At 46.4% G+C, this 23,251-nt stretch overlaps 1 protein-coding gene across 3 annotated transcripts; it reads left to right on the top strand.

Annotated features, from left to right (window-relative positions):
* Positions 1-22,038, top strand: FSD1 (fibronectin type III and SPRY domain containing 1). 3 transcript variants are annotated; one of them, XM_028713802.2, is made up of 13 exons: positions 2-152; positions 3,155-3,250; positions 4,668-4,799; positions 5,763-5,864; positions 7,309-7,331; positions 8,577-8,698; positions 9,983-10,210; positions 12,077-12,175; positions 13,103-13,262; positions 15,060-15,139; positions 17,210-17,461; positions 19,867-19,955; positions 21,384-22,038. In XM_028713802.2, exons 1-13 carry the CDS (start codon positions 138-140, stop codon positions 21,492-21,494), a joined length of 1,509 nt encoding a protein of 502 aa, XP_028569635.2. In that variant the 5' UTR covers positions 2-137; the 3' UTR covers positions 21,495-22,038. The 3 variants fall into 3 exon arrangements, with proteins under 3 accessions (XP_077777954.1, XP_028569635.2, XP_028569637.2); XM_028713804.2 differs by having other exon boundaries at positions 3-152; positions 9,983-10,192; XM_077921828.1 differs by lacking the exon at positions 19,867-19,955 and having other exon boundaries at positions 1-152.
* The last annotated feature ends 1,213 nt before the right edge of the window (positions 22,039-23,251 follow it).

Here is a 23,251-nt window from a genome sequence, read left to right as displayed (position 1 = left end):
CCCCCCACCCGCCCCTCCACCCGGCCACAACCCCCCAATCAGCTTTGTTAATTCCACAAGAGGGAGGGGGAAAGGACCAATTCCTCCCCCTGCCTCTCAGCATCCTTCCTGGTCCATGAGAGAGGAAGCAGCTGAAGATGGGGGACCAAAAGGTAAAAAGATGCTGATGCGAGGGATGCAGAGGGGGAAAAGAGGGAGGATACAGGATGCACCAACCAGGAAGCTGAGGATGATGGAGAGATGCTCATCTTGGGCCAAAGGGCTTTCTCTTGCCTCCCTTCATCTCTGCTTTGTCATCCTTGTTCCCCGTCGGCTTTGCATCTTAGGGGAGGTTGCAAGGGTGCGGAGTTTGGGAGCTGTCTTTGCAGACTGAGATGGGAAAGGCAGAGAGAGGGGTTAAGGAGCGCTTTCTGCGTTGGGAGAAAAGGTGCGACGGGGAGGCGACCTCAGGGCGGCGGGTGTCTGTCTGCGTTGCCTCTCGGGCTGCGAACACAGACTTTGGGTGTGCCTCCAAAGTCAAGCAAAATAAAAGCCCTGCAGGTAGAAATCTAGGCCTTCCCCTGCCGCCCTGCTTTTCTGTGTGCAAGGATTTTTTTAAAAAATGTAGAAGAGAGCACTGCCAAAGCGGTGTGGCTATTGTGCTAAAGGAACCAGGGGTCTGGCTCATAAAAGTCAGCTTCTTTGTGTTCAGGCTTCTCATTGAGGACTAGAATCTTCCTTAATTTTGTAGCTGTGCCCTAGCTGAGTGGCAGAACATTTGCTTGGCAAGCAGAGATCCAGATTCAAATCTTGGGCATCTCCAAGGAAGGATGGGAGATGTTCCATGGCTGAAACTTTGGAGAGCTACTGTGAGTTAAGATGGACCAGTGGTTTGGCCTAGGGGAAACTTAGAAGCATGGAATTGTAGAATTGGAAGGGACCCCAAGGGTCATCTAGTCCAACCCCGGGCAATGCAGGAATGTATTTTTAAAAGTACGGTTGTCTTAAAGATATGAAATAAACGAAATCGCGAAGAGAAATGTTTTAAAAATGCTTTATCAGGAGACTTACAATTTTGACCTATGTTCCGTTTTGCAAAATTCAGAACTCAAGTGACCACTCCACCGCTTTGATCAGCAGGTGCCACGCAATATCCGCTCCACATTTGTAAGAACTGGGTCATTTACTGTGGAATTCCCTGCCTATTGAGCTCAAGCAAGGCATCTTCACGTTACCTTTCCCAGCGCCTGCCAAAAGCATCCTTGCTTGGGCAAGCCTACCCAGATTTTTAGAAAGCTGAGCTAACTGTAATCTTTTCCAGTATTTTAGCTTTTGTATGTTTTAAAATTGGGCTGTAGTTTTTTCTTGGTTTTATTGCCTTATCTGTCTTGTAAACCGCTTTGAGGTTATTATTGTTGTTTTACAATCAAGGGGTGTGTAAATTTTATGACCTAGAGATAGAGATGAGAGATGATAGATAGATAGATGATAGATATAGATAGATGATAGATAGATAGATAGATAGATAGATGATAGACAAGTGATAGGTAGATAGACAGACAGATATATAGATAGATAATAGACAGACAGATGATAGATAGACAGGCAGACAGATATAGATAGATATAGATAGATAATAGACAGACAGATGATAGCTAGATAGACAGACAGACAGACAGACAGATATAGATAGATAATATACAGATAGATAGATGATAGATAGATAATAGACAGATAGATAGATGATAGATAGATGATGATGATAGATAGATAGATAGATAGATGACAGAAAGATAGATAGATGATAGATAGACATAGATAGATGATAGACAGATGATAGACAGACAGACAGACAGCTATAGACAGACAGACAGACAGACAGACAGACAGACAGCTATAGACAGATGATAGATGATAGATAGATGATAGATAGATAGATAAATAGATAGATAGATGATAGAGAGATAGATAGATAGATAGATAGATAGATAGATAGATAGATAGATAGATGATAGATAGATAGAGATAGATAGATGATAGAGATAGATGATAGATGATCGATAGATAGATATAGATAGATAGATAGATAGATAGATAGATAGATAGATAGATGATAGATAGATAATAGACAGATGATAGATAGACAAACAGACAGACAGACAGACAGACAGACAGATAGATACAGATAGATAATAGACAGGCAGATGATAGACAGACAGACATAGATAGATGATATAGATAGATAGATAGATAGATAGATAGATAGATAGATAGATGATAGATAGATGATAGATAGATAGATAGATAGATAGATAGATGATAGATAGATAGATAGATAGATAGATAGATAGATAGATAGATAGATAGATAGATATAGATAGATAGATAGATAGATAGATAGATGATAGATAGATAGATAGATAGATAGATAGATAGATGATAGATAGATGATAGATAGATAGATAGATAGATAGATAGATGATAGATAGATGATAGATAGATAGATAGATAGATAGATAGATGATAGATAGATAGATAGATAGATAGATAGATAGATGATAGATAGATGATAGATAGATAGATAGATAGATAGATAGATAGATAGATGATAGATAGATAGATAGATAGATAGATAGATAGATAGATAGATAGATGAATGATAGATGATAGATAGATAGATAGATAGATAGATAGATAGATGATAGATAGATAGATAGATAGATAGATAGATAGATAGATAGATAAACAAACAGATAGGTGTTTCGGATTTGTGTGCCCTGCCTTTCACTGGCTATATTATTGATTATTTTATTGTTTACTTGTCACTGCAGTTTCATGACAATTTGAAAAGCACATTTTAAAAAGTTTCATTGAGAAAGTGGGAGCGTATCTGACCTCCCCAGGTAGCTCAGTGGGCAGAGCATGAGACTCTTAATCCCAGGGCTGTGGGTTCGAGCCCCACGCCGGGCGGAAGAGTGCTGCATCGCAAAGGGGTTGGACTAGATGACCCTCGGGTGTCTCTTCTGACTCCACAATTCTATTATTATCGTGAATACTCAATAGCAAGGACACCTGGGTGGTTAAAGTGTCGTCAGAGGGCATGAAAGGAAAGTATGGACACACGCAAATAAAAGGAGCCGTTGATTCGAGATTTTTTTTTTTCCTTCTGGGACAGGACGCCCTTAGAAAGATCATCACCACCCTGGCTGTGAAAAATGAGGAAATCCAAAATTTCATCTACGTCCTCAAACAGATGCTGCAGAACGTGGAGGTAACTTGGCTGAGAGTTCAGGGGTCAGCGGAGTTTGATTTCTGCAGTGAGAGGTCCTGGTGCAGACCCTCGTCAAAAGAAATTGCATGACTGTATAAACAGCCTACTAGGTAAAGGGGACCCCTGACCATTAGGTCCAGTCGTGGCCGACTCTGGGGTTGCGACGCTCATCTCGCTTTATTGGCCGAGGGAGCCGGCGTCCAGCTTCCGGGTCGTGTGGCCAGCAGGACTAAGCCGCTTCTGGCGAACCAGAGCAGCACACGGAAACGTCGTTTACCTTCCCGCCGGAGTGGTACCTATTTATCTACTGAGTGATAGTTCAATAATAAAATGCTTCCTGTTGTTTGAGTTAATAACTCTGCTTCTGAGATCTTTCTTGACTCAAATCCTTTGCCGCTTTTATTCTAAACGTTTTCCTGTGCCGCCCCCCCCCCCCATCATAAAAATCTGGCAAATCTCCACCTCTGCAGTCATCTCATTAAAGCTAGCACATTTACAAGCCAGTGATCGACAACATTTATATGATACATTCAAATTCATAGTCAAAATAAAAAAAATTCCTTCCAGTAGCACCTTAAAGACCAACTAAGTTAGTTCTTGGTATGAGCTTTCGTGTGCATGCACACTTCTTCAGATACAGTGAAACAGAAGTTGCCAGATCCTTCTATATAGTGAGAAGGTGGGGAGGGGTATTACTCAGAAGGGTGGTGGGAATGGGTGATTGAATGAGATAAGAATCCAATGTCTTTGTTCAGACCAGGTCTCTCCGTGGTTTTAAGTTTGGTAATGAGTTGCAATTCAGCAGCTTCTATTTCCAGTCTATTTCTGAAATTCCTTTGTAGTAAAACAGCTACTTTGAGATCTTGTATAGCTACTTTGTATAGCTACTTTGAGATGTATAGCTACTTTGAGATCTTGTAACAGCTACTTTGAGATCTTTGTATACTACAAAGGAATTTCAGAAATAGACTGGAAAGAGAAGCTGCTGAATTGCAACTCATTACCAAACTTAAAACCATGGAGAGACCTGGTCTGAACAAAGACATTGGATTCTTATCTCATTATACATGACAAAGCCATTTTTCACCTTCTCACCCCTTGCTTTTTCCTGTAAGACCTATTGCAGTCGTTAAGAGTCGTCAACAGGCTCATCACAGCTATCTGCCAATCACCCATTCCCACCACCCTTCTGAGTAATACCCCTCCCCACCTTCTCACTATATAGAAGGATCTGGCAACTTCTGTTTCAGTGTATCTGAAGAAGTGTGCATGCACACGAAAGCTCATACCAAGAACTAACTTAGTTGGTCTTTAAGGTGCTACTGGAAGGATTTTTTTTTTATTTTGACTATGGCAGACCAACACGGCTACCTATCTGTAATTCAAATTCATACGTGCCATGATTTCATCCTGCCAGGCCAATTCGGACCGAGTCCAGCAAGACCTTGAGGCAGAGTTCCAGTCGCTGTTCACCCTGCTGGACGAGCTGAAAGATGGGATGTTGATGAAGATCAAGCAAGATCGAGCCAGCAGAACTTACGAGTTGCAGGTAAGGGGCACCTATATTGCAGGGAGATGTCTGGCCAGAGTGGTGCATAATCCCTGCATTGCACGGGGGTCAGACTAGATGACTCTTAGTGTCCCTTCCGACTCTACAATTCTATATTCCTCATGTCAGAGGCCAAGCTATCAGATTTGTGGATTCCTCCCTCCACCCCCAAAAGCTCTACCTCTCTTTTAAATCAGAACCAGTGAAGGTCCTGTGTGAGTGTCTGGAGGCGGTTGGAGGATGGATGGCAGCTAACAGATTGAGGTTGAATCCTGACAAGACAGAAGAACTGTTCCTGGGGGACAGGAGGCGGGTGGGTGTGGAGGACTCCCTGGTCCTGAATGGGGTAACTGCCCTTGAAGGACCAGGTGCGCAGCCTGGGAGTCATTTTGGACTCACAGCTGTCCATGGAGGCGCAGGTCAATTGTGTGTCCAGGGCAGCTGACTACTAGCTCCATCTGGTACGCAGGATGAGACCCTCCCTGCCCGCAGACTGTCGCACCAGAGTGGTGCATGCTCTGGTTATCTCCCGCTTGGACTACTGCAATGCGCTCTATGTGGGGCTACCTTTGAAGGTGACCCGGAAACTGCAACTAATCCAGAATGCGGCAGCTAGACTGGGGACTGGGAGCGGCCGCCGAGACCATATAACACTGGTCCTGAAAGACCTACATTGGCTCCCAGTACGTTTCCAAGCACAATTCAAAGTGTTGGTGCTGACCTTTAAAGCCCTAAATGGCCTCCGTCCTGTATACCTGAAGGAGCGTCTCCACAGCCCGGACACTGAGATCCAGCGCCGAGGGCCTTCTGGCGGTTCCCTCGCTGCGAGAAGCCAAGTTACAGGGAACCAGGCAGAACCCTGCCTCAGACATGCTTGCTATAACATCTCTCTCTCTCTCTCTCTCTCTCTCTCTCTCTCTCTCTCTCTCCTTCTCCTTTTCCACAAACCACTCCTTGCTCCAGAACCAGCTGGCTGCTTGCACAAAAGCCTTGGAGAGCTCTGAGGAACTGCTGGAAACAGCCAACCAAACACTCCAGGGGGCTGAGAACCATGACTTCAACCAGGTACAAAGAGCTGCTCGCTCGACTTGCCTCCCTGGGCAATGGGCTCAGTGGTTCGGGGGGGTGGGTCAGGTGTAGAGAGCTTGGAGGGTAGTCTCCCGGCCCACATATTTTTGAGAAACGGGGTTAAATGATGGCGGAACAGATGCAAGGCTCTGCAAAGGTGCTTAGCTTGTGTGGCTTTGGAAATATTTCGGGATTCCTGTTGTCGCCGAGCCCAAACCGGCCAGCGCTTCTGTGGGAATTTAGGTGGGGGAGCCTGTAAGCCACCGACAAAGAGCGAGCGCATGAGCAATAAGGCCATCATTATCAGATTACTATTATTGATTAAATGTGTATCCCTCCTGAAATATACTCGAGTCGAGAGTGGATTTCATGCTCTTTATTCAGCTCATAGTGGTGAGGAGGAATGGAAGTTCCCCCACAATATCTGCTGTATACACATTATTTACACAATGGGCCGCGCGTGATTGGCTAATTCCGGGATTCTCCTGTAGGCCAATCAGGTTGTGGATTCACTTCCACCTGGAGCTGGATTGGGTGGTCCAATCATACTGCTGCATTGTTCTAGGACCAATCAGACTGTTGCATTCTGAATCCTATTGTTCTAGGACCAATCAGACTGCTGCATTTTGGATCCTATTCAACTCAGTACATAACACCGCCCAATAACTGCAGGTCTCAGACCATGCATTTTAGGAACGGAAAGTTGATGGGCTTTTACGTTCAATCACGGAATCATGAGTTCTGAGGGCGAATGGGGGAGTTCGGAAGGGGCAGACGGACGGCAGTTTCAGGGACTCTTTGCCGGGAGCAATGTGCTTTTAAACTTCGTTTGCGTGGGTATTCCTTAGTCTAGTACAGAGATGGGGAACCTTGGGGAGGGCCCAGAACTTAAGGTAAAGGGGCCCCTGACCATTAGGTCCAGTCGTGGCCGACTCTGGGGTTGCGGCGCTCATCTCGCTTTACTGGCCGAGGGAGCCGGCGTACAGCTTCCGGGTATGTGGCCAGCATGACTAAGCGAACCAGAGCAGTGCACGGAAACGCTGTTTACCTTCCCGCCAGAGCGGTACCTATTTATCTACTTGCACTTTGAGGTGCTTTCAAACTGCTAGGTTGGCAGGAGCAGGGACCGAGCAACGGGAGCTCACCCCGTCGCAGGGATTCGAACCGCCGACCTTCTGATTGGCAAGTCCTAGGCTCTGTGGTTTAACCCACAGCGCCGCCCGCGTCCCATATGCCCAGAACTTACTTGACTGTAAAACACATTATCCCTGACCATCGGCTGCTGGGGCAACACCTGGAAAGTTGCAGGTTCCTCATCCCTGTACAGGCAATGTCTTGGTGCTGTTTTCCTCGTCTTGAATTATAACTGGTGACCCCTCCCTCCCTCCCTTTCTCTCTCTCTCTTTTACTCTTTCGCCCTCTTTCTCGCGCTTCTTTGAAGGCTGCTAAACAGATCAAAGACAGGTATGTTGCATTCCGGAAAAACCTCTTGCTCCACAGGTTTTCTCCTCTGCCAAAGACCACGTTTAGACCAAAGGACATAAAATATACTGCCATGGTCCCTGTGCCCAGGCTCCCATCCCACAGCCGTCCTGCCTTATCCAAGGCCCAACTTGCTGTGGACCAATTTATTTTCGACGCACCCCCTGCCTTCTTCCTGAATTTCAGTTATGGGGGGACGAGAGACTTTAGCGGTTCATACGTAGCCTGGAGAGGGATGCTTGAGTGTCTAATCCTCATATTATTCTTGGCCTTCCCTCCCCCTGCAAGAAAAGTCCTTGCATGGGCACTTTGTACATGCTCAGAAGCAACCCGCCCCTTCCTGTACAAAAAGACTGAAACTCACCTTTGCTTGTAGTCAGGGAAAGACGCTTTGCGCATGTTCTGTGGCATTCTCTTCCCACCCACCCCCAAACTGATTTATTGTTATTCATGTTTTATACTGTATTTTATACTGTTTTTTGTTGCTAATAATAATAATAATAATAATAATAATAATAATAATAATAATTTATACCCTGCCCATCTGGCTGGATTTCTCCAGCCACTCTAGGCGGTTTCCAACAAAACACTAAAATACAATAACCTATTAAACATTAAAAGCTTCCCTAAACAGGGCTGCCTTCAGATGTCTTCTAAAAATCTGGTAGTTGTTTTTCTCTTTGACATCTGGTGTTTTAAATAAGTGCTTTGAATTTGTTGTTAGCTGCCCTGAGCCCAGTTTTTGAACCAGGAAGGGTGGGGTATAAATAAAAAATTATTATTACTATTATGAAAAACCTTGGTATTCTCAGTGGTTTCTGGGCTGACCCCTCTCAAAGTCTACACACTGGGTTCTTTTATGTTTCACAATATAAAAGGCCTCTTTCCCTCGCCTCCCCCCTCCATTTGTGTGGATGTACAGTGGTACCTCAGGTTAAGTACTTAATTCGTTCCGGAGGTCCGTATTTAACCTGAAATTGTTCTTAACCTTAAAGCAGCACTTTAGCTAATGGGGCCTCCTGCTGCCACCACGATTTCTGTTCTCATCCTGAAGCAAAGTTCTTAACCTGAAGCACTATTTCTGGGTTAGCGGAGTCTGTAACCTGAAGCGTATGTAACCCGAGGTACCACTATAGTTGGGATAAGGGTTGTCGTTTATTTCGGGGGGGGGGCGCTCTCTAACAAATTCCTCTCCTTCCCCCTCCCTTCGGACCCAATCCTCCGCAGCGTGACCATGGCGCCTGCGTTCCGCCTCTCCCTCAAGGCCAAAGTCAGCGACAACATGAGCCACCTGATGGTCGATTTCGGCCAGGAGCGTCGGATATTGCAGTCTCTGAAATTTCTGCCAGGTATTTGGGGTTGAACTTTATTACGGTCACAGACCAGGATAAAAAAACAAACAAACAAAAGATATAAATAAAATACAGTGGTGCCCCACAAGACGAAAAATGCCTCGCAAGACGAAAAACCCGCTAGACGAAAGGGTTTTCCGTTTTCGAGTTGCTTCGCAAGACGATTTTCCCTATGAGCTTGCTTCGCAAGACGGAAACGCCTTGCGAGTCTTGCGATTTTTTTTCGCTTCCCCCCCCTTTTCTAAGCCGCTAATCCGCTAATAGCCTTTTAGCCGCTAAGCCGCTAAGCCTTTAATAGCCGCTAAGACGCTAAACCGCTAATAGCGCTAATCCGCTAAGCTGCTAATAGGGTTGCTTCGCAAGACGAACAAACCGCTAGACGAAGAGACTCGCGGAACGGATTATTTTCGTCTTGCGAGGCACCACTGTAGCAGGTTTTGTTGCTATTCTTAGAGCAAATAAGGACAAAGAAACAAGCATAGGATAAAACATCTGAATAAAATACAAGATTAAACACAGATAATGGATGGGTAAAAGCTGATAATTAAAACGGAGAAGAACTAAAAACAAGCAGTTAAAACAACTGTAGGAGCGTAAGAACTAAAAGACTCGCAGTTAAAACTATAAGAGGCTGAGAAGTCTCTGAAATAGAGGACACTCACAACATTAGAAACTGATGTGCACATATGGTTAAAACAGACAATTAAAACAGGTGGAAGAAGATTGGCAAAAATTCAAAGTATATTTACAGAAATATTGCAAAATTAATGAATGCTAGACGGATGCTGGGATGAAGTTATATGGCTTTAGCAGAAATGTTATAAAGAATTAAGTAAAAATAGATTGTTAATGGGCCAAAGTGGAAAATTTAAGGTTCCGTGATTCTCTTCGTCTAGCGGTTTTTTTGTCTTGCGAAGCAACCCTATTAGCGGCTAAGCGGATTAGCGCTATTAGCGGTTTAGCGGCTTAGCGGCTATTAAAGGATTAGCGGCTAAGATGCTAAAAGGCTATTAGCGGCTTTGAAAAGGGGGGGGGGAGCGGGAAAAAATGGCAAGACTCGCAAGACATTTTCGTCTTGCGAAGCAAGCCCATAGGGAAATTCGTCTTGCGAAGTGCCTCCACGACGGAAAACCCTTTCGTCTTGCAGGTTTTTCGTCTTGCGAGGCGTTCGTCTTGCGGGGCACCACTGTAGCTTGTTTAGCTTATACGTAATTCCGGCACTGTATCCTGATCTATAATTCTGTGCACCTATCCTCTCTGATTGTCCACTTGCAAACCTAGTCCCCAGTGCCCCGGAGATAGACACAGCCGAATCTTTGGTGGCTGATAACTGTGTGACCCTGGTTTGGAGGATGCCTGAAGAGGACAGCAAGATTGACCACTACGTGCTAGAGTACCGTAGGACGAATTTCGAAGGTCCCCCCCGGGTCAAAGAAGACCAGCCGTGGATGGTCATCGAAGGAATTAAGCAGACTGAGTATACGCTCTCTGGTGAGACAGCCTATGCAGGTTATAATAATAATAATTTATTCTTTATACCCTGCCTATCTGGCTGGGTTTCCCCAGCCACTCTGGACGGCTCCCAATAGAATATTAAAAACACGATAAAACATCAAACATTAAAAACTTCCCCAAACAGGGCTGCCTTCAGATGTCTTCTAAAAGTCAGGTAGTTGTTTATTTCCTTGACATCTGATGGGAGGGCGTTCCACAGGGCAGGCGCCACCACCAAGAAGGCCCTCTGTCTGGTTCCCTGTAACCTCACTTCTCGCAATGAGGGAACCGCCAGAAGGCCCTTGGAGCTGGACCTCAGTGTCCGGGCTGAACGATGGAGGTGGAGACGCTCCTTCAGGTATACAGGACCGAGGCGGTTTAGGGCTTTAAAGGTCAGCACCAACACTTTGAATTGTGCTCAGAAACGTCCTGGGAGCCAATGTAGGTCTTTTGGGACCAGTGTTATATGGTCTCGGTGGCCGCTCCCAGTCCCCAGTCTAGCTGCCACATTCTGGATTAGTTGCAGTTTCCGGGTCACCTTCAAAGGTAGCCCCATGTAGAGTGCATGGCAGTAGTCCAAGCGGGAGATAACCAGAGCATGCACCACTCTGGCCAGACAGTCTGCGGGCAGGGAGGGTCTCATCTTGCGTACCAGATGGTTGCAGGTGTTATAAGAAAAAACTGCTCCCTCTCCCTTACGGGGTATTCCAGAGCCCATATAGAGTCCTTAAGTGGGTTCACTATAGGTAGGAGAAAATAAGAGGCCAACCAGAGTATATTGAGAAGCAAAGTGGCTAGTAAGCCTGATCTTTATTAAAGGAAATAAACTGTTGCAACAGGGTCTCCACCCACCACACGCAGGAGGGAAGAGGAACACAAAACAATGGTGAACAAGCCCATATAAAGACTTTTGAAATTGCCCACCCAGTAGCCCAAGACCACCCCCCACAACATCACACATACGTCACAGAAGGAGGTGGTCTCTGGCAGAAATTTGAGAGTGTTGCTTCTCTCCTGTCTGCCAGTTACCTGATAATAATGCCTTACTTGATTGCATTTTCTGGGTAGCCTGGCCATTCCTTTGAGATGGTAAATACTTAGTTCCTGAATCTCTTAGGCATATTTATTATGTGGGTTCAGCTTAACAGATACTTGCCAGACTGTATTTGCAAAGGGAGGCATAAGACCCTACAGTCCAAAGACAATTGGAAAGCTTTTCCCATTTCCTTCCTCCTTGCAGAGAAACATTTGAGGTCAATTTGGGAGAGTCAAAATGGCTTCAGGATTGCTCTCCTGTACTATTTCAGACATGTGGTTTATATACTTGTGTGTGTGTTTGCCTTGCACATTTATGCACATTTATTTTATATTTGAGACCTTAGAATTCTTATAACGCAGGTTTTGGGGAGCACCTATACACAATTATAGGGACGCGGGTGGCGCTGTGGGTTAAATCACAGCGCCTAGGACTTGCCAATCAGAAGGTCGGCGGTTCGAATCCCCGTGACAGGGTGAGCTCCCGTTGCTCGGTCCCTGCTCCTGCCAACCTAGCAGTTCCAAAGCACGTCAAAGTGCAAGTAGATAAATAGGTACTGCTCCGGCGGGAAGGTAAACGGCATTTTTGTGTGCTGCTCTGGTTCGCCAGAAGCGGCTTAGTCATGCTGGCCACATGACCCAGAAGCTGTACGCCGGCTCCCTCGGCCAATAAAGCGAGATGAGCGCCGCAACCCCAGAGTCCACGACTGGACCTAATGGTCAGGGGTCCCTTTACCTTATTTTATATTTGAGACCTTAGAATTCTTATAACGCAGGGTTTGGGGAGCACCTATACACAATTGTCGGCCGACCCTTTGTTGACCCTTTGTCCGTTTCCCTCTGCAGGGCTGAAATTTGACATGAAGTACATGAATTTCCGCGTCAAAGCCTGCAACAAAGCTGTGGCGGGAGAGTTCTCTGAGCCGGTCACTTTGGAAACGAGAGGTGAGCGTTCGCTGGGAAGGCCTGCCCTTGCAAAGACTTCCAGACTTGACCAGCGAGAGGGAATGCTGTTAAAATGGCAGCACCAAAATGGGCAGGGTTTGTCGGCCAAAGTAGGAACCCACTGCAGACCCACCACATCCGGCCACAAACTTGTGGGGCTTGTGGCTGGTCTTGGGCCTGAGAACAACCTTAGCCATTCTCCCAAACAAAGGATAAATATTAGGAGATGTTTCTTAATGGTAAGTCTGTCTTGGGAGCTGGTAGGATCTTCTTCCTTAAGTAGAGGGCCAAGAGGGCCAATACGGCATTTATAATCTATAAAATAATTGTTGTTGTTGTTGTTTATTACTTATAACCCACCCATCTGGCTGGGTTTCCCCAGCCACTCTGGGTGACTCCCAACAGAATATTTAAAAAACGATAAAACATCAAACATTAAAAACTTCCCTAAACAGAGCTGCCTTCAGATGTCTTTTAAAAGTAAGATAGTTGCTTATTTCCTTGACATCTGATGGGAGGACGTTCCACAGGGCGGGCGCCACCACCGAGAAGGCCCTCTGCCTGGTTCCCTGTAACCTCACTTCTTGCAGGGAGGGAACCACCAGAAGGCCCTCAGAGCTGGACCTCAGTGTCCGGGCTGGACGATGGAGGTGGAGACGCTCTTTCAGGGATACTGGGCCTTTGAAGCTGTTTAGGGCTTTCAAAGTCAGCGCCAACACTTTGAATTGTGCTCGGAAACGTACTTCAACATTAACAGAACAGTAGATCATCACCACCATCTAGGCACTGTTGAAACAGAGGCAAAATGAATTACGCTTGGACCTTCGTGGATGCTTTAGTTGAGATTTCTGTGTTTCACGGGTTGGGCTGGATGACCCAACTCTATGATTCAATGAGTCGCTAGAAGCTGCCTTTCTCTGCCCTCAGCCTTCGTGTACCGCCTTGATGCCACGACCAGCCACCAGAATCTCAAGGTGGAAGACCCCAGCGTGGAATGGGACGCCATGGGTGGGAAGGTGCAAGACATCAAAGCTCGAGAAAAAGACGGGAAGGGCCGTACCGCGTCGCCAGTTAACTCCCCAGCCAGGTAAGATCTCTCTTCTTTTTTTTTTAATAAAATTTTTTATTGGTTTTACAATATTTTTAAAACAATACAAACATATAAAAAGACATAAAAACGTGTATAATTTCGTAACCTTTTTTTCCTAAACCTTATTTCACAGACTCCCCCATACCTCCCCTTTCTGCATCCCAATGTCCAGAGTTTTTTAGCAACTTCTAAATATTTCTGTCAAACCTCTGTCCTTTTAATCTTTCCTTCAGTCTAATCTTATATCACTGTCACCCTTTCTTTCTCATAACCTCAACATTCTAGCATTCATCAAGTTTGTAATAGTCCTTAAGATAAATTTTAAATTTCTTCCACTCTTCTTCCGCTGTCTCCTTCCCCTGATCGCGGATTCTGCCAGTCATCTCAGCCAGTGTCATATAGTCCATCACTTTCATTTGCCACTCTTCCAGAGTGGGTAGATCTTGTGTCTTCCAGTACTTTGCGATGAGTATTCTTGCTGCTGTCGTAGCATACATAAAGAAAATTCTATCTTTCTTTGACACCAATTGGCCGACAATGCCCAAGAGGAAGGCCTCTGATTTTTTAGGAAAAGTACATTTAAGTACCTTTTTCATTTCATTATATATCATATCCCAGAAAGCCTTAATCTTCGGGCACGTCCACCAAAGGTGGTAGAAAGTACCTTCAGTTTCTTTACATTTCCAACACTTGTCAGGCAGGTGATAGATTTTTGCTAGCTTGACTGGGGTCATGTACCACCTATAGATCATTTTCATGATATTTTCCTTTAAAGCATTACAGGCCGTAAATTTTATATCCAGGTAAGATCTCTTGCCTCTATCCTAGGGTACACCCCAGATATTGTTAGATTCCAGCTCCCATGACAGCCTACGGACATACAGAGAGCCAATGGCCTATTAAGTCCAGCATCCTGTTTTCACAGGGGCCCATGGGAAGCAGGGACGCGGGTGGCGCTGTGGTCTAAACCACTGAGCCTCTTGGCCTTGCCGTTCGGAAGATCGGCAGTTCGAATCCGCACAACGGGCTGAGCTCCCATTGCTCTGCCCCAGCTCCTGCCAACCTAGCAGTTCGAAAGCACACCAGCGCAAGTAGATAAATAGGTACCACTCTGGCGGGAAGGTAAATAGTGTTTCCGTGCACTCTGGTTTCCGTCACGGTGTCTCATTTCACCAGAAGCAGTTTAGGAATCCTATTCGGAATAAGGGAATTTCTTTTAAAAAGGGGGGCAAGTTGACAGCTATGCACCCAACTTTCCTATGATCTTTATAGGGACGTGGGTGGCGTTGTGGTCTAAACCACTGAGCCTCTTGGGCTTGCTGATTGAAAGGTTGGTGGTTCGAATCCCCGCAACTGAGTGAGCTCCCGTTGCTCTGTCCCAGCTCCTGCCAACCTAGCAGTTCAAAAGCACACCAGCACAAGTAGATAAATAGGTACCACTCTGGTGGGAAGGTAAACGGCGTTTCCGTGCGCTCTGGTTTCCGTCATGGTGTCCCGTTGCGCCAGAAGCGGTTTAGTCCTGCTGCCCACATGACCCAGAAAGCTGTCTGCGGACAAACGCCGGCTCCCTCGGCCTGAAAGCAAGATGAGCGCTGCAACCCCATAGTCGCCTTTGACTGGACTTAACCATCCAGGGGTCCTTTACCTTTTTTACCTATGTCCAGGCCCCTCTCTCCTGCAACAAATCCTGGAGCCAGCACCGTCAGCACCAGGTCCAAAATATTTGGTGCCTGTCTCAGAGTAGAGTGCTCTGGTATCCTCTCCCCCCCCTCACTCTCTCCTTCTTCTCTTCAGGTGTGTTCAGTCTCCCAAAAGGATGCCCACGGGACGCGGGGGAAGGGACCGCTTCACAGCCGAATCCTATACAGTGTTGGGTAAGAAGCTTCCCTGCCCAGAACTCCAGCTGCTTTTTGTGTTTTCATCGCTTTATTTTTTTTGCCGTTTGTTCATCACCGGGGAGGTCTCAGGGTGGTTCACAGAAAATATCACGATATATAAAGTCAAAATAGAAACAATAACCCAGTAACACACACCCCCCTCCCAAAAAAGAACCACATTTTTAAAGGGTAAAGGATGTCAATCAGGTCAACCAAAGGCCTGGTGCCTAAAGATGTGTAATGAAAGCGCCAGGCGAACTTCCCTGGGGAGAGCATTCCACAGACGGGGAGCCACTGCAGAAAAGGCCCCGTTCTCACGTTGCCACCCTCTGGACCTCTCGAGGAGGAGGCACAGGAAGGAGGGCCTCAGAAGATGATCTCAGGGTCTGGGTAGGTTCATATGGAAAGAGGCGGTCTTTGAGGTATTGCAGTCCTGAGACATGTAAGGCTTTATAGGTCAAAACCAGCACTTTGAATTGGGCCCGGAAACTCATTGGTAGCCAGTGCAGTTGGACCAGGATCGGTGTAATATGCTGAAACCGTCTTGCCTGGATTCTGACCGCTGAATTCTGCACCGGCTGAAGTTTCTGAACAGTCTTCAGAGGCAGCCCTACGTAGAACGCATTGCAGTAATCTATCCTTGAGGTTACCAGAGCATAGACAACAGTAGTTAGGCTATCCCTGTCTAGACAGGGGCGTAGCTGGGCCACCAGCCGAAGCTGTTGAAAGGCACGCCAGGCCACTGAGGCCACCTGAGCCTCGAGCGACAGCAAAAGATCCAGGAGAACCCCCCAAGCTACGAACCTTTTATTCAAGTTGGCACCTCTGTCCACAGAATACATTTAAAGTACTCGTGCTACTTTGGGAAAGGGCAAACAGCACTTCCAAGGATTGCCACATGCTTTCAAAGTGCTTTATATATACGGTGCGGGTGGGACTATACTGTACTTTCCCATGTATAAGATGAGGGGTTTTTTTACTCTAAAATAAAGTTTAAAATTACCACAAAACTTATCACTTATACAATCTTTTTGGACTTCCATCAGCACCTCTGATGATCCACCGTTTTAACCACTTCTTATGCATTTCTTAACTTTATATTGCCTTTACATCTCTTAACGAATCATCCTTCCCCTTCTCCATTTTTGCAATACTTCCAATAATACTCCTCACAAAACTTCTTGCAAACCTACAAACGTCGTCTGATCTTCACAAATACTTTTCAAGTAGTCCGTAAATTTACTCCAGTCTTCCGTGAATTTCTGGTCCCGCCAGTTTCGAATCCTTCCTGTTAGTTTATCTAGTTCTGCATAGTCCATTAACTTCATCCTCCATTCTTCAATCGTCGGTAATTCTTCTTGCTTCCATTTTTGGGCCAGTAATATTCTTGCTGCTGTTATTGCATATAAAAAGAGCTAACATTCCTTTCTATTTATATCACTCCCAACAATGCCCAGTAAAAATGCTTCTGGTTTTTTTTATAAATGTATATTTCAACATTTTTTTCAACTCATTATATATCATCTCCCAGAAGCTTTTCACCTTTTTACATTCCCACATGTGCTAATATGTTCCCTCTTTTTCTTTACATTTCCAACATTTATTACTGACTTTATACATTTTTTTCATCTCATTATATAACATCTCCCAGAGGGCGTCTTATACACAGATAGTGCATACACAGGATGGGCAATAGGTTGCAGCTGTGAATAGGAGCTTTTCAGTGGCGATTGGGTAGGTGATTTGTGGCTGCGGCAAGGGCTACTGTGGACCGGCTGCCGCTGTAGCAATTGTGTGCGCGGTTTGCGGCTGCCGGCGCTTGTTTTCTTCTGCGACTCGTGCGATTGGCAGCGTTTGTGAGCTGGGTGAGTGATTTTCAGCAATCCCCTCCAAAATAAAAAAAGTTCAACAACTCTAGGCCATCTCCCCCAACCCCCATTTTATAAAATGGGAGCCCCCCAGGTTTACACACGGGAAAATACGGTATTTGGGGAAGGGAGCTGGTGAAATCCCATGCCTTGAACCCCAGCCTCGATCTGACGGACACCCCCTTCCTCTGTGTTGCAGGTGACACACTAATTGATGGGGGAGACCATTACTGGGAGGTGCGGTACGACCGGGACAGCAAAGCCTTCGCAGTCGGGGTGGCTTACCGGACTCTAGGCAAGTTTGACCAGCTGGGCAAGACGCCTTCTTCTTGGTGCCTCCACCTCAACAACTGGCTCCAAGTCAGCTTCACTGCCAAACACAACAACAAATCGAAAATCTTAGACGTACCGGTCCCGGACATCATCGGCATATACTGCAATTTTCACGAAGGTGAGATCTTGTGAGCTGCTTCCAGGAAATAATAATTCCTTTCAGGCTTCCCATTCCCTATTTGCCCCCCTCTGAGCTAAGCGACGCAGCAAAGCGATTTGGGGTGTGATACATTGTAGCCTTATTAGACTCTACCGATTGGTAGGGTGAGCATTGCTCCCACAACAGGGAGGAAGGAAGTCAAATGACACCAAGGTTTGGTTCAGAGAAAGAGTTTATTCTGCTCTCTGGATAGCAGAAGGCACTGCGTGGTCAGTTCATAGCAAGTCCAAAGAAATGAGAAATTTCATGCAGTATATATATCCTCCAGGCACCCTCTCCCCCTTCCCCAGGAATCCAGACACGTACACTTATACATGTAAGTTGACATCACAGATGTTCCTGCTCCTGTACTCTTGACCATAAAAGGGTGTTCCTGTTCCTATATTCCTTATCTTGGGGTAAGAAGGTCACCAACTCTAAGAGTAGTTCTGGCGCCGTTCCCGGGGGGCTGAGAAAGTCTGTGCGTCAGTGTGGTCAGGATGTAAGATAAGACCCAGATGTGTCATCCCTGCTTCACTTTGGAACTGGCAAGGCCATTCATTAGGCATCACGGACTGATAAAGGAGAGGGCTTTGAGCACTTGTTTATACAGCTGGGTTTCTGTTTATACATTGACTCCAGTGCTCAAGTTAATGCATTTTAGAAATGCTCCCTTGGAGAAGGAAAAATGGGGATTTTGGGTCCCGTTTCAGACTGACTGCACAGAAATCCATTCCTTCAACATAAGTAGCAGTCAAGTACAACATTCTTTGTTTTCCTAGAGTGGACATGCAGGGGGATGTTTGGTCCAGCCAGTCGGAACTTCCTGTTTCCTCCTGGGCTGGGACATGCTTCCTTTGCATGTGACTAGAGGTGGGCGTGACCTTACCTGTTCAGGTAACAAAAGCACAAGGCACTCAGCACTCTCTCTCTTTGACTTCCTCCGTCATTGGAGCAGCGTCTTAGCTAGAAATGCTCTTCTGACTGGAAGCCTGGGGCACAAATCTCTACAAACAGAATAACTATCCATGCCTGGTCAGATCAAATTGACCCATAGCAGGTAGGAACCCTCCAGATAAACTGAACAACTCCCATCGGTTTACTCTGGCTGCAAAGTTTCTGCTCCTTCCTGAATTAGCCGTGGCGGTGATCCCAACCAATCAGGGATCCTATAGCAGATGGATAAAACTGCTGGCACATTTGCAAAGCTAAGCAGGGTCCGGTGTGGTTTCAGATTGGATGGGGAACCGCTTTTTGAGATTCCTGCATTGCAGGGAGTTGGACTAGATGGGTCCCTTCCCGCTCGATGATTCTCAGACATTGGCATCGCCATGCATAAAACCAGTTCCAGTTTTATGGTGATGTGCCGCCACCAATTTAAATACGAATGCAATTGACAGCAAGCGAGGACAGGACATTTGCAAGCCAATAATCACCAGCATATTTTCCAAGTGAAATCGGGACACACGTTTTGGGGGGCCACAGTCTCGTGGGAGCCAGGTGACTTACATGAGAGCGCATGTGGGAGCGTTCAGGGAGGCAGGAGAGGATATGCTGTTTATTAATATCCTTCCTACCTTGCACTAGGGGACGCGGGTGGCGCTGTGGGTTAAACCACAGAGCCTAGAACTTGCCGATCGGAAGGTCGGCGGTTCGAATCCCCGCAATGATGGGGTGAGCTCCCATTGCTCCGTCCCTGCTCCTGCCAACCTAGCAGTTCAAAAGCACGTCAAAGTGCAAGTAGATAAATAGGGACCACTCTGGCGGGAAGGTAAACGGTGTTTCCGTGCGCTGCTCTGGTTCACCAGAAGCGGCTTAGTCATGCTGGCCACATGACCCGGAAACTGTACACTGGCTCCCTCGGCCAATAAAGCAAGAAGAGAGCCGCAACCCCAGAGTCGGCCATGACTGGACCTAATGGCCAGGGGTCCCTTTACCTTTAACGTTAACTTGCGCTAGCAAGTTCTTTTACTTAGCAGAGTTTTACATTCCCCTTTTAAACACACAGCGGATAGCTGGTTGCAGGCTTGTGTAAGCCTCTCAATATCGTACAATTCAGTCCCCTAAAATAGGGGGGGGGAGTCTTATATATGGGGGCGTCTAATAGATGGAAAAATACGGTAGCTCTTTGACCTAGTTCAGACAGGTCCCTTTGACCGGTTATTGCCCTTTTAAACACACAGCGGATAGCTGGTTGCAGGCTTGTGTGAGCCTCTCAATATCGTACAATTCAGTCCCCTAAAATAGGGGGTAGTCTTATATATTGGGGCGTCTAATAGGTGGAAAAATACGGTAGCTCTTTGATCTGGTTCAGCCAGGTCCCTTTGACCAGTTATTGCCTTTTCCTCTTGCCTCAAATGGATCCTGTGTTGTCCGATTTGCAGGTTTCCTCTCGTTCTACAATGCCAAAACCAAACAGCTCCTGCACACTTTCCGGGCCAAATTTTCCCAGCCCGTCCTTCCGGCATTCATGGTAAGAGTTTTGGAGTTTGTGCCTTTATCCGCTGGAGAAAAACAACAGTTGTTGGCGGAGTAGCTAAACTGCAGCTAGGAAGCCAAATCACGTGCAATGCTGACTCTTTCCTCGAAATTAGAACGATGTCCAAACACTTGTTAAAATATTCAAAAGCTTTTGTACGCACAACATATAACGAAAGAAATATATATGCAAAGTATTGGTGTTCACATCAGGGTTTGATGAGGCCCTAAGATACGGAAGGTAATGGGGCCCTTTCTATGTCCAGCTGTCCTTTGTCAACAACAAATTGTCGCTGTTTTTTGTGTTGAATATATGCTAGATGTTCATTTATGGACCTAATAGGGAACTAAAGCCATTGCACATCACAAAATATGTATTCTATCAAAGTAATTGCTGAACTGAAATACAATTAAGAAGAAGTACCATATTTTTTGCTCTATAAGACTCACTTTTTCCCTCCTAAAAAGTAAGGGAAAATGTGTGTGCGTCTTATGGAGCGAATGCAGGCTGCGCAGCTATCCCAGAAGCCAGAACAGCAAGAGGGATTGCTGCTTTCACTGCGCAGAGATCCCTCTTGCTGTTCTGGCTTCTGAGATTCAGAATATTTTTTTTCTTGTTTTCCTCCTCCAAAAACTAGGTGTGTCTTGTGGTCTGGTGCGTCTTATAGAGCGAAAAACACGGTGATTCAGTTTTACTAGCAAACCAGAGGTCAAACTAACCCCTTTCCAGCACTGGGAGGAGCACATACCTACACGCTGCGGCCGACGCACTAAATATGCTGCAGTTTGGAAAGCCCTGGGTGGGGAATGTTTGGTCCTCCCATTGTTCCTAAACATCCCACCAACCCCAGAAATAGCCAATGGTCAAGTCTTAATGGGAGTTGTAGTCCAGTTTGGGGCTTATCCACACCTCCACTTTCCCCTGGGAAAAGCCGTGCATTGAAGGGTGCATTCTACTTATGTAAAAACACACTGGTTCCCAGACCGGATTTAGAAGGCGATTGGGCCAGATCGGGCCCCTGGGCCTTAGTTTGCCTACCCATGCATGAGACTAAAATTAACTGTTCACATGAGAGTTACTGGGAAAGATTCGGGAATTAATGCATTTAAGCATTCCTCACGTTCACTATCTCCTGCCAACCTAGCAGTTTGAAAGCACGTCAAACGTGCAAGTAGTTAAATAAGTACCGCTCCGGCGGGAAGGTAAACGGCGTTTCCGTGCGCTGCTCTGGTTCGCCAGAAGCGGCTTAGTCCTGCTGGCTTAGTACGCCGGCTCCCTCGGCCAGTAAAGCGAGATGAGCACCGCAACCCCAGAGTCGGCCACGACTGGACCTAATGGTCAGGGGTCCCTTTACCTTTAACGTTCACTATACGCAGATTCCCTTTTCCTAATGCCCTGGCTATTTTCCCTCTTTTATGTTAGGTCTGGTGTGGCAGCTTCCACGTCTACTCGGGTTTGCAAGTCCCCAGCGCCATTAAATGCCTTCAGAAGAGGAACAGCGCCACAAGTAGCTCCAACGCCAGCCTGTCTTAGAAACGTGCTACTTCCCTCGTTTTGCAGGATTGGGACCCTCTGGCCGCAAGAGAGGCCTTGGGCAACTCCCAGCTGAATAAGGAAGCAGACTCTTAACTACCAATGTTGTGGGTTTTTGGGTTTTTTTTTGTGTTTTCAATAACGGTTTGCACCACCCTCCCAGGCGCTCTTGACCCATGCCAAAGCAATGGGGTTCGGGGGGTTGGACTTTTGCTTAAAACACGCTCACGCCATGAATGTATTATATCGTTTTATCTGCCTACGATTGTAAAAACGTTGTCAGTTAAGGGGAGGGGGGGCTCCCCACCACCACCACACCAAATCTCCACTTTTGCCTTCGACGAGATGTGGGGCAGAGGGTTTTGCATGGTCAGAAACGTATGGAAAAGGCTGGGTGGAGAGAGAGAAAGAAAAGACCAGCCCGCAAGGCTACCGCGTATACAGCCCATGCTGTGTTTTGTTCTGGTTTTGTTTTTTTAAAAGACATTCTGCGGTGACTCGGTCCAAATTCTGACGTTATGCAAATGAAACGAAGTAACACAGAGTCCTGACGTTGCATAATTTGTTTGCGCGGGGGGGGGGGGGGAAGGATAGCGCAGGCCGTGAATGGGGTCGGCAGATCCGCACCGCTGCCTATTTGCTTTTTAAAGTCTTTGGCAAGGGCTGGCGCACACAGGGCAGGGCAGCTGTCTACCAGCTCCATCTGGTACGCAGGATGAGACCCTCCCTGCCCGCAGACTGTCTCGCCAGAGTGGTGCATGCTCTAGTTATCTCCCGCTTGGACTACTGCAATGCGCTCTACGTGGGGCTACCTTTGAAGGTGACCCGGAAACTGCAACTAATGCTGCAGGTTAAACCACAGAGCCTAGGACTTGCCGATCAGGCGGTTCGAATCCCCGTGACGGGGTGAGCTCCCGTTGCTCGGTCCCTGCTCCTGCCAACCTAGCAGTTTGAAAGCATGCCACTGCAAATAGATAAATAGGTACCACTCCGGCGGGAACGTAAACGGCATTTCCGTGTGCTGCTCTGGTTCGCCAGAAGCGGCTTAGTCATGCTGGCCACATGACCCGGAAGCTGTACGCCGGCTCCCTCGGCCAATAAAGCGAGATGAGCGCCGCAACCCCAGAGTTGGCCACGACTGGACCTAATGGTCAGGGGTCCCTTTACCTTTACCTTTAATATTGGGCCACATCAGACCCTATGCCCGTATCACATAGTAAGGTCTCCTCTGATTGGCAGAAATCTTTTTTTAAAGGGGAGCTGTTGGGAACTGAACCGGGAACCTTTTGCAATGCAAAGCCGGTGTCTGGCCTCCTCCAGCACGAACCAATTTGTTCCAAGTTGTATTACTTGTCCTCTGCATGGAGTATTTCACAGTCCAACCTTGCAACGAGGCTGGATTTGAATCTGGGGCCATGAATCTAGCTGCCCTCCCTCTCTTTTAAGGAACAACAGCTCATTTTAAAGCAGACTGAACAACAAGAAGCAACACGTCGGCTAATAATATACTGACAATGTTTTTATAACACTATACCGTTTCAAAATTCATAAGCAGAAGACATAAAATATGTGCATAGAATCACAAACTAAAAAGAATCAAATAAATGTTCCGTGAACAGGAATGGAAGGGGTGGTAAGTAACTGTCAAAGATCACTGAAATGGAGGCATAATAATAATAATAATAATAATAATAATAATAATAATAATTTATTTATACCCCGCACATCTGGCTGGCTGGGCTTCCCCAGCCACTCTG

This window comes from Podarcis muralis, chromosome 18 (assembly GCF_964188315.1).
Source record: "Podarcis muralis chromosome 18, rPodMur119.hap1.1, whole genome shotgun sequence".
In the NCBI taxonomy this organism is placed as follows: Eukaryota; Metazoa; Chordata; class Lepidosauria; order Squamata; family Lacertidae; genus Podarcis; species Podarcis muralis.
This window is presented reverse-complemented; position numbering and strand designations above follow the sequence as displayed.